Genomic DNA, 12314 nt, shown 5'->3' with positions numbered 1-12314 from the left:
CGACTCCAACGGCTGTTCCAATATTATTCTTCCGTAACAAAACAAACAAGCCAGAACCGAGTCTCCTAAATGTTTTCTAACCTCTTTGTTCCGATTCAGATCGTCTGTACTATTTTTGAACTCTAAAATGCTGGTTGCAGATCACTCGCTTCACTGGTGAACTATTCTGCTATGCACGAGAATGAGTACAGAGGATGTGATCAATTTAATAGTGGTTTTGCTCCATTTTTGAGCCGTGGTTTTACACCGGCTCCACCACATAATGGAACGGATATTTGTGTGTGTGTGTGTGTGTGTGCGTTCGAGTACGCGCGCATGTACAAACACACATAAGAATTATATAATATGTAAAACTTTTTAACATTTTCTCCTAAATTTTTTCCTTCGTCCACCCACTTCTTCAAGTGGTTTGCTTTGAATTCGTGCATCTTTAGTGTGTTGATCTCCCATCGAATGGGTACACGGTCAAGTACCAAGACGATGACTAAGAAATGACGCAAACGGATATACTTAATCCACGACTGGTTTTACGCCAATTCTGGGTACGATGGCTTCGTACCCGACGGCACCCATGAAGCGGAATGCATTACAACCGCGTTCGTGCGTGCGTACGTGTGTATGTTTACCTAAGTGTAGAATACAGGAAAGGAGCAAAGTTCGTTGAGTCCCGTCTCCTACTCTCAATTTTATCATACCTAGCCACAAATTCATGTGTGTGTGTGTGTGTGTGTGTGTGTGTGTGTGTGTGTGTGTGTGTGAAACTATCATGTATACGCGTGTGCGCACGCCTCTGCGCGCGTGCGCACGAGTGCCGACGGGAGTCTGCGTTTAATATTAGATTGTCGGGCGATACGTGAAAAGTAACCGTGACTTTACTAAATCTGAACATTGGAACACGCGAACAAGGCCACTCCTCTCTCTCTCTCTCTCCTGCAGAGTAAAATAACAAGTACCTAAAGGTATGGAAAGAGTTCACGTAGGGTTGGTGCGTGTTTAAATGATCATTCCTTTCGTGTCTCAAATCAAATGTGTTCAATTCCTTCTTTCACACAGGAATAGGAACGTTGGTTTCAGTTGACACTTGTCGGTAAGCATGTAGACTTTTTCAGGCATATCGAGCCTGTTGTCTTGTAATGCTGAAGGATTAGGATTATGAAATATAACATAACCTTTTGCTTATCACAACCCTTACGGATATGAAACGTGCAGCAGCATTCCTTCATGATTGGAAACTTAATCTCCACTCAAAGAATGCTGAACGCTTTTGACTTTTACTACAATCCCGTTCTGTTTGTGCCCGCTCTCCCTTCTCCTTTGACCACCTCTTTGACTGCACCTCTTCTCGGAGCAAGCGGGTGCCACGGAAACAAATAAATCAGATGACGGTAGACATAATGACAGAACAAGGTACTTGGAGGTTGTGCCAAATATTCTACAAACTTCAGTGAAAAAGTAATATAATTTCTTTTCACAAACACATACAATTATACAGTAAGTATATAATTCTAAATACTGTGTCACAACTCCCAACAGCAGTAGGACGGAGTGAATGGAATAATGAAAATTTTGGCAAAGTATCAAATCCCATACATGAGGGGCTGTAGGGTGGTAAGGTAGAGAGTGCAGGCAAGGCAGCAAAAAGGAGGCGTAACTATTAATTAAGTTAAACCAGTGAACTATCCTTCCTTCATGAGTGGAGGCCAATCTCCAGTCTTATGCGAGACTCCAGGGAGAAGGAGTGCCACTCCAGTCCCTATATAATGGAGTGAGTGCCTATTATGTAAGACACGCCCAGAGACAGGCAGGGCGGAGAGGAACACGGACGACTCCGCTTGGCGTAACAGCGTCTGCGTCGCGGAGGGGCACCGCCCTTTGGAGGTTGCCAAGGCAAGGGACGGAGAATAAACGCACTCGCCCCCACCCCCTCCCCCCATATTGTATACGTATGTATCCAATTGTGCGTGTCTGCCAAGGCTAGGGGCAGATGTTCCTCCGTGCCCTGCACCCGTTCTCCTCCTCCTCTGCAATGTCTTTTCTTCTTGAAAAACCTTCTTCGTTACTACAGATCACGCTTCGCGTAAGTTCTTCCACTTAGCGTGCATTCCACCTATTTATCGCCGTATTTGGGGACTTTTTTTCTTGTCTTCTCGTCTTTCTAATTTTAGTTTCGTGTCCTCTGGCTACGACCGCAGCTCGTTCGACGTCGCTGTCTTTGTCTACGAATTCCTTCAGGAATGTTAATCTTTGTCCCAGGGTCGACATCCTGTTCTGGCCAGAAAGGTACTTCTTTGGGAGCGGGTTAGGATTCTGTGGACCGTTTAAGGCTTACCATATGTCACCTTTTTTGTAATATTATTTTCATATTACTGCAGCACTTTCAAGACACGGGCTAAGATACTAGGTTACAAGTGCATTTGTATCACATTGCCGTGTATTGCCCCACCATAAGTGCATCCAATTTACGCTGCGAAGAGAAACAAGAGCGAGGACAGTGTTGATAAAAATTCTAGCACTCGGGAATACGGCAGCATTTTTTTTTACTGCTAGCAGCACACAAGCCTGCAAAGACCCTTACAAGGTGAGGAAAATCCGTCATGATACAACAGTTTTCTGAAATAACTCAACAAAGAGTTCTAGGAGCGGAACATCCTTCAAAGAATTTCAAGCAGAATTTTGAAGCAGCGTAAAGTGTCGGCGATCTGGTAATATATATATATATATATATATATATATATATATATATATATATATATATACATATATACACATGTACATAACGTCGAGAAGTAATGTAATATTTTATGGAATGTTCATGAAACAAGAACTGTTAAAAAAAATTAAAGACGTTTGGAAGTATTCTTTCTGGTCAGAGAGAGAGAGAGAGAGAGAGAGAGAGAGAGAGAGAGAGAGAGAGAGAGAGAGAGAGAGAGAGAGAGAGAGAGAGAGCGAGAGAGAGAGAGGATACTATTGGAAGTGTCTGTGTGGGAGTGAACATAACTAATCGCGCGAAACTACCTAAATTATACTCGGGGAGCCCGTCTCGCGATGTCATTCAGAGATCTCGCTACCAAGAATCCAGTGTCATATTTGATACTGAGGTTTCATGGAAAAAACTCACTCCACATACCACTTCTATAGTCAAAATCCGCCCGTTGCTTATATGGGGAGCCGGATTTTTAACATTCTTATAACCCGCCTTCTTTTGTACCATTTATATTCATGGCTGCTTCTTGTCTCTTGTCAGTTGCATGAAGAGTTACTTGTTTATGGGTTACCTTTTAAGGCTCTCTCTCTCTCTCTCTCGGTGAATTCACCGTGGTCTAATTCTATAAGATCATGTGCTGAAATCTTGATCGTCAACTATCGCCCTCCCAAATGAGAGCTCATAGTTCATGTATAGACTGGTTTATAGGGAATGTATCTTACACACGCGCACGCACACACACACACGGCTCAGAGGTGTGTTAGTGTTCTCAACCGCTAATGGCAGTGATCAGAGTTCGAGTCTCGCCAAGGGCAGAAAAAGAGCATCGCTGCCCCATGAGCCGGTACTCCAACTCTGGTGGGCAAGGAGCTGGGGGAGGTGTATGTAAATTCACAGCATCACGGGCCATATATGAACTCTCATCCGAAAGAGTGATAGCTGTCTATCACGAGTCCAACACATGATCCAAGACCGTGGTGACTCACACACCACATTCTTGCCCAGGGGTAACAGTAACGACTTGAAATGCCGGTGAAGTTTTACAACCCTGAACTGGGCCCAATCTTGGATCTAAGTCGACGCTAACGACAACACCAACCAGCCGTGTGTTCATGCATCAATGTGTATGACGCGCGTTAGTCATCCCATACTTCCACTAACGCTCAGTGCCTAACACGCGTGTAAACTTGTCCATAACACTAAGGTATGCGCGCTGCTCCTTGAAGCTGGATCTGCTGCATTTGTGGGCGATGAGACCCACGCCGTTTGCAAGGAACTGGTTCCGCTCACAAGTGGAGGGAGCGTCGAGTTAAGCACCAAAGCATGTGAGGGACCCAAGATGGAAAATAGGATACGGCGGGAAGGTAGACGACGCCGTCTAAGAGACGGCAAATTGTTGGAAATAACGTTTCATTACTTCCTCAATACCCCATTACTGGAAATTTTATATATTTAACATTCCTTCTATATCATGGCGTATTCTGCTTTTGTTCTGTCAAATACCGAACGATTTTATCTAGCAGATCTCTAAAAAGTCTTGAGATTGAAGCAGCAGCACTGCCGCAACAAAATGTCGACAAAACAGGTACTGAAACGTTTAACCTCTGCCACATCCAGGGGCGAAACAAAGACGAATCGATGGTGGACGTTCCAAAGATAACTCCAGAGCGCCCATGTAAAGATAAGCTACCCCTCATGTTAGCTTGCAAAGAGTAGCAACCCCAGCAATGCACTTGTAAATATAAATCGCCCCCAACAGAAGCGATCACTTAATTAGGGATAAGTAACTAGCAAAGTTTGGTTAGGTTAGCTTGTTGAGATTGTTCATCCACAGAATGAGCTTGTTTTAAGATCAGCCACCCGAAATGGTTGTAAAGATAAAGGACTCTCAAGTACTGTGGAGTTGTGGATTTTTACAACGTTCAAACTGATTCAACGGCAGCCGGGATACAAGAAAAAGTGTCCTCACGCGGCACCGAAGACAAACGACAATTCCTTCACTAACGTCGGGATGCCACTGAGGTGAATGAAATCGATTGGCGACAGACATTTTGTGAAGAAAAGTATCATCCGGTGAAGAAGGTATTATTCTATTTTCGATGGTGTATTTGGAAAAAAATGTAAACGTTCCCGACAGGCATGATGGCGGAACAGTTGACGCGTAGTCTGCGAAGTCTTCAAAGAATATAAAAGGGAAGTGCGAGTTTACAAAAGTCCACCAGATTCGGGTTTCCTAAATTTAGTATATGGGTTAAATTTTCAAGGATATTTTTCCCCCAAAATATTGTATGGTGTTATGTAAGCTGGACATTCCTTAGGTGGAATGACAAATATGCATTTTTCAAGGGATTGCGAGTCTATAGAAGTGCACTCGCTCTCCACAACCGTCATGTTCTAAGGTGATTGCGTGGATGTTCGCCAGGGTGTGTGCGCGCGCGTGCGTGCGTGCACTGCTTGCATTAGCGACAAGGGAGTGTGGGTGGGTGTCTCTTCCACGAAGTAAGTGGAGACATTCCCCGCCGCCATCACCTCTTTCCTCGAACGCGAGAAAATAAATATTTCTCAGACTCCCTTCGGAGTAACGGTATGTCGAGTGGGAGGAAGAGGGACTGTAATTAACGGGGGAGGAAGTGGGAGTACAGGAAGTCTCCCTGTGGGGTGGTTGGGTGGGAGTTGAATTTGGACAAACATGCGGATGTGCGTGTCGGAGCAAATTGCGGTGTTGTGGACCAGTTACAGACATGGTCGTGTGGAGGGAGCTACAAGGAACCTGAGCAAACGTTTGTCTTAGGTCCTCCGTGGTACCTCCAACATGACTTTTTTTTTTTTTTTGCACGTTTTTCGGCCACTGAACCGCTGTCGCTCCCGCCGCCGCCAGCGGAGGATCCTTGACGCACACCGTCATCGTTTTTTGTTGTCATTCGGGAGCGCCACCCAAGCGCAGTCGAGGGTTTTTCTAAAACCCGCCGGCATCGCATGCCCCACCCATAACGAAATCCTTTTCCTCCTCCTTCTCCTTCATCTCCTTTGGGCTTTGCTCCCAGTCGACTCATCCATTATCGTGAGTCTGATTGTGGGGAAGAGTTCTGCTCAACCCAACCAGACTAAAGCCTGTAGCTTCCACCGACTCGGACTGAGACGCTCATCCGAAACAGTTTCGTTTTCTTCCACACGAGGGCCATCCTCCGCTCATACGGATAAAAGACGAAGGAAGTGGTATTCAGCTCTGGGGGAAAAAAAGGCATGACGAGGAGTCGGACAAAATTTAACACGAGGAGTCGGACAAATCATGAGCAGTCGGACAAAACTGTTAGAAAGAGGAAAGTGATGGAAGTCGGACAAAGCCCGGTTGAGGAGAATGAGGTAGACGTGCTGGGGTTTTGTCGGGTGCAAAGTTTGGTGGTCTAGGAGGACGGAAGGATGAGCGGTCTTGTGGTCTGTTTGTTTATGTATGTGTGTGTGTGTGTGTGTGTGTGTGTGTGTGTGTGTGTGTGATTCACCAGGGTTTCAGCATGGTCTTGGATCACGTGTTGTACTCGTGATCGACAACTATTACCCTCCCAGATGAGAGCTCAGAGCTCATATATGATCGATCTATGGGTAGTGATGTGACCTTACACGCACGCACACACAACTTCCCGTCCACGAGAGTTGGAGTAACGACTCGCAGCGCAGCGATACTGAAATCAATTTCAGCCCTGGGCGGGATTCGAACTCGGATTGCTATAGCAGAGGTTGCGAACGCTACCACTGTGCCGTCGAGTTGTATAAGTGTGTTGTGTTTGTGTGTGTGTGTGTGTGTGTGTGTGTGTTGTGTGTGTGTGTGTGTGTGTGTGTGTGTGTTTGGCTGCTCTCAGGGACGGGAACGCGGCGCGGAGGTGGAGGAGGATTTGGAGGAGGAGGTGGAGGAAGAAGGGGGGCCGGGGCTGGGGCCGGGGCCGGGGCGGGCGGTCGGCCGGTCGGTCTTCTTGAGACAGCGCTCGCGACAGACGATGAGGAAGGGCGGGGTGCTGAAGTAGGTGGTGGAGCGGGAATGTTGCGTGTGGATGGAGGCGGGTGAGATGTTGGAGGACGAGGCGTTGGATGTTGCAGGTGATGGAGGAGGCCAGTCGCCGATGCAGGGTAGGCGGCGCGAGGAGAGGACTGAAGCTGTTTTCAAGATGCAGAGGAGAGCTTCGGGTGAGGCAGTCCGGGGGCCCTGGAGAGGGGTGAGGTTGATGGTGGTGGCCGCCGGTCTCTTAGACAGGTGTAATATCTGGCAGGTGTTTTTGGTTTCTCACTTCCCAAATCTCCACGAAGGAACTAGACGCTCCCAGCCCGGTAGCCAGACACTTTGAGGCCCAACCCCCCCGACGCTGGGATTAAGAAACCAACGCGCCAACGCAACAGCAAGAACCAACAAACTCAAAAATTTATGTATGATGGTTAGTGATAAGGAGTCGAGTGGGGACTGAAAGAGCTTTGAAGGGAAGGGCTGGGGACTTGGGCACAAAGGGGAACGGTGTGGGAGATTAATCGGAACGGATGTTTTGATTTGGGATCGGCGGGGGGGGAAGGAGAGGAGAGAGAGGGAAGGAGGGAGTGCGATGCACGTGATGCCGGCGGGATGGAGATTCCTCTCCCCCCCACCCCCTAACTTCCACAGGGTGACGACTCTGTGACAAACTCTCCCAATCAGTCGGCAAGGCTTCACTGCAACTTCCCCGAGACGCCTTGGTGGCTGAAAATGGGTGTGCAAACGCAGACTGCAAGGTGATGCGGTGAACGGGGGGGGGGGAGTGTGTATGTGTGGGGGAATTAGGGGGAGCGACGGGGGAGTGGAGAGGGGCGGCAGCTGAAGGGTGAGGCAGTTGGGAGGGTGCGGTTGCCTACTTGTGGGCGGGCGCATTGGACCCGCCTCGCACCCGGACCTGGGCTCCCGGCTTGGGGGACACATCACCCACCTCGCACTCAAAACATGGCCCAGACACTCACTCTCATTAATCCTCACTCATCTCACTCAACGATGGTGCTCCTCCCACTCCTCAACCGGAGCCTCATGATGAGGGAGTTCCTTCCATCTCGCTTAGTTTTTACTTTGCAATAATTTACTTGCAAATACGTGCACATATAATAGTAACACACACACACACACATATTAATTTGTGATATAGACAAGTAGGTAAAGGTGGGTGAAGAAGAGACGAATCTTGATCAGTTTTATTATCGACTATTTTTGCATAAAAAGGCTTCTTGAAAGAAACCCTTGAGCAAAAATTATTCGAGCTTAAAACTTTGATTAAGACTAGTGCCTACCTTCACTCTTAACACACTAACATACACACACGCATTTAGAAGGTAGGAGTTTGCATAAGGCACTCCCCTCCTACCGAAGTCATTACCTTTGCCTTGTGTGTTATGGCAGCCTGATCAAGTTGACTGTTCACGGTAGCCGACGGGGGATTGCCCCCGGGCCTCTTTGAGGTTGCGAGGCGAGGCGAAAGCTGAACACACCATGTCCACGTTACTCACTGTCCGCGTGCGTTGATATATGTGTGTGTGCGCGTGTGTATAAAACCACTGTCTTAGATTACACATTGATCTCAAGATAGAGAGCTACTACCTTCCAGATGTGAGCTCACATTTCATAATTAGAACAATCTATGGACAAGTCCTTATCCTTACACACACACACACACACAATCCCATTCAGCAAGGGGGGCAGTAACAGCTTGCAATGTGTGTGCGCGCTCGCGTTTCTTTCTAACCCTTCGCCTACTCTGAATTTCCACGGGAGTCGATGCAGGGAGAGTGATGGCCCTTTGTCTTCGTGTTCCAGACGATTCCTTTTTTGGGGGAAATTGTTGCACTACGTTTGGGAAAAACAAGAGAACACTGATCGACTCGATCCGATGTTGTGGCGTTATCCACCCCCCCCCCTAACCCCTTCCTTCCTGAGCCGCTGCTGGGTCTCTGAAACCTGTTGGTATAAGGATGGATTGGTTTTCCCTATCCTGTGGGACGCATGTGTTGATAAAAGAAGAAAAAATGCATATACGTGTCTGTGTATGTGCGTGAACATCGCTGCTGACTCATTACACAGAGATGCTGCGCGTATACTGGCTGACGAATACTTCAAAAGTTCTCGACATTCGTTGTAGTAAATACAGGACGATGGGCCTATGACATACACTTTTGCGTCCCAATCATGTCACTTTCTGCTATTACTTGCCGATTCTTGTGGCAAGAGTAGTCAAGAACAACTGATAACCATCCAAACAATGGAAATGCAGTAGTTGTCACTAAGCCTGGCTTAACCGGCGAGGCCTCATTCGATTATCACTGCAGGGTTTACGATAATTAAAGTCTACCATGACTATTAATAACACGGATGAGTCATTACACATACTATTCGTCACTCATATCACGCCAAACATTACGTACCTTGAAGGCTGTGAAGCGTTATCCATCTTCAATTGATTTCCACAAGCGTCACTACCATGTGCTATACGACTGCCACTCCTATCGTTCTAACATTGTGTAGTTGAATGTTGCTGAGGAATGTCGACTTCTTGATGCTTCCAGTGTTTGTAAGCGAGAGAGCAGTGCAGTGCAGTTTGCCTTGGTCAGTTGGGGGTGGAAGGGATGTGTCAGGCATGCCAGGCGTACGATTATGGCGGGTTTTATTTTATGGAATGCAGCAAACGATGTTACCTGTTTGAGCTTGTCTGTCTTACCAACTTTCTACAAGTCCCCAGGGGCATCGCTTTCAAGCTTTCGATTTGTATAAAAAGGTCTACTTACATTTATACGGCCGAAAAAACTTTGGTATGTCTGGCATAGAGTAAGCACCGCGGGTACATCCCAGCTACATTAGGGTTATCATTCGTCATACTTTGCGTCTCATTATCGTCATTAGCAACTCTTACCTCGATAAATACTACTGTTTCGTACGTAAAATATCCATACCAGTTACCACTGTACTGTAAACAACTTTACTGATGTTAATGTGATTCAGACACAGGAGGAATCTGTGGCGGCAGTACCTGAGGAAGCTGGGAAGTATTGAAGCGCTCGGAAATACCTTCAGCGTTAGTCCTTTTTAGAACGACTTATGCTTGCATCAAATAATAACATCTCGTGGATTCCACGTGTTATATATATTACCATACACCCAACACTATTCATAATTTTAAGTGAAATGAGGAGTATAGCAAGTGTAACTTGCGCCATGGACTGATTGCTCAAGGTTCATAATAACATATCAGCGCTGTAGGAGGCTGAGTACACGCTAGCTGTCTAGCCGATAAAGACATGTTGATCAACAAAGTAAACAAATGTTTGCCGGTTTAAACACTTGACTTTTGCAATGCCATGTATTGTGCATTGCCACTCGGAAAACATCTCATGCATTAGGAACGAGGGTGTTTCCCGGGTTTAGGGTGGAATGTAACAAAGCCGTGCAAGACAGACATTGGGGAGAATTATGTAAGGCAGGGCAAACATGCAGCACGGCCAAGCAAACCATCCCGCCTACGGAAACATCCCTCTCTGAAGACGAGCCTTCTTCAGGAATCTTCAGGAAAGGATTTACCTTTACCTGGGTGCAATGACAGGCCTGATTGTTGAAGGATAGCGTGGTTTGCAATGGCAGGATGATTGCAGACCAATAGACGGGAAGGACATAGCAACAGGTCTGCTCGGCAAGCTACTTGTCAGTGTCGGTATGGATTACATGTCAGACAACCGCCACATGCAGCAAATCAGAAGAAGCGCGCGAAGAGATGTTAGCGAGTCTAGAATGCACATAACAGCAACAAATTGATTTCACTGTTATTGTGAGAAAAACATGGCTTAGGACATATCAAATAGGATCGATTTTCCAGGTTTTACGAACAATATTTATGGGCATGTCGCTTCTGTATTCGTTCGCTATATTTGGTTAGTTTGACTTTTTAGTTTCTCCACAGCGGTAGAAACTAGGGTGTGTGTGTGTGTGTGTGTTGAGGAGGGGAAGGGATGGATCATATTTTTCATTAGAATCGTAAAATATTTAGAGGAAATGAGGCCGCATGGCTGTACGTACACCATTAACGGATTTTATTGGCTCAAGTCGTCAAAAAGGTTTGATAGGAATTGTCTGGAAATTGGCACGCAGGGCAGTGGCGATAGACGGCAGTTTTTTGAGAAGTCGGTGTGCACTATAAAACACACACACACACACACACACACACACACACACACACACACACACACACACACACACACACACACACACACACACACACACACACGCATTGTCAATATGCACATCATGCTATGTCACATCTGCGTCCCGGCTTGGATCCTGCCTAGACAAGTATGGATATGGCAACACCAAAGACTTGGTGGATCATTGGGTTTGGTATTCCTCGTAAGATGTAGTATCAGCCCAGTGGATAGTGTTCGGAAATTTTGATATACAATTGTTTTTTGCCTCCGAGATGGGACGGGGTGTTGAATGAATTTTAATTGTATATCAAATGGATATATGCTCTGACTCAGCCACCCCAAATATTAAGGGGAGAAAAATTTGATATATATTGTATAATAAATACATTAACATACTGGTTTATCACTTAGGATTTTTTATTTATTTATTCTTATTTTTATTATTTATCTATTTATTCATTTATTTATTTTACAGCCAGACGATAATTGACGTTGGGAGGAAAACCCCAAATTGAAGAGCCAGGATAAAACTTGGCGATGTAAGTGAAACAATCCATTGCTCGAGTCCAATAAATCACTCAAATGGAGACTGAAGCTTCACATTATTGACAAACTTTTACTAGAATTCAGGAAACATATATTTCATAAGCGTTTCTTAATTTTTGTCGACGGCAAACTGTCCATTTTGTGAGTGGAGTTCATTTAACTAAGACAGTGGTTGTGTAAACTCAAGAATATAAAGACAATTTGTTTCCAGGATTTCTGAAGGAATTATATTATATTTATTTAATGGGCGAGCAGACCAGCGGGAGACCATTTAGTACATGCACGATGATGCAGCGGATCAGAACGGAATGCCGCACCAGACGCCAGCATTCCGACAAAATGGCGGAGCTGAAGGAATTCAGTGTTGAAGTCGAGCTAGTGATTCACAACGCCGACAGAAATCAGCGTTGATGGGATCATTATATAAATGATCATATATGTAAGTAAATTCTTTTCTTTTTTGTGTGTATCTCATTATTACCACTTTCTATATGAAATCAGCGTTGATGGGATCATTATATAAATGATCATGTATGTAAGTAAAATTTTTCTTTTTTGTGTCTATTACCACTTTCTATACGAAATCAGCGTTGATGGGATCATTAAATAAATGATTATACATGTAAGTAATTTTTTTCTTTTTTGTGTGAATCTCATTATTACCACTTTCTATACGAAATGTGTCATTTAAATAATCTGGAACAAATACTCTAGAGGAGGTAACAAATAGAGAACAATCTAGGGAGAGGGAAAGAGAGGAAGAGAGGAGACCAGAGGAGAGGAGTGTGAGAAGGATGAAGAAGGTAGGAGAGAGACCAAAAGAATGTTAATCCTCTGGGCTGCCCTCCCACTTGTAAGATCGCATTCATAAACG

The 12314-nt window shown here is 45.5% G+C and overlaps 1 protein-coding gene across 2 annotated transcripts in view; it reads right to left on the bottom strand.

Annotated features, from left to right (window-relative positions):
• LOC143034062 (uncharacterized) overlaps positions 1–9330 on the bottom strand; it is a 37214-nt gene extending 27884 nt beyond the window's left edge. Inside the window, exon 1 of one of the 2 annotated variants that reach the window (XM_076199961.1) lies at positions 9128–9330. In XM_076199961.1, the coding sequence (XP_076056076.1) occupies positions 9128–9153 (26 nt within the window). In that variant the 5' untranslated portion in view covers positions 9154–9330. The remainder of the gene's footprint in view (positions 1–9127) is intronic. The other variant, XM_076199960.1, reaches the window with a different exon arrangement.
• Positions 9331–12314: the final 2984 nt, after the last annotated feature.

This window comes from Oratosquilla oratoria, chromosome 16 (genome assembly GCF_046742065.1).
Source record: "Oratosquilla oratoria isolate Oo_2021 chromosome 16, ASM4674206v1, whole genome shotgun sequence".
NCBI lineage: Eukaryota > Metazoa > Arthropoda > Malacostraca > Stomatopoda > Squillidae > Oratosquilla > Oratosquilla oratoria.
This window is presented reverse-complemented; position numbering and strand designations above follow the sequence as displayed.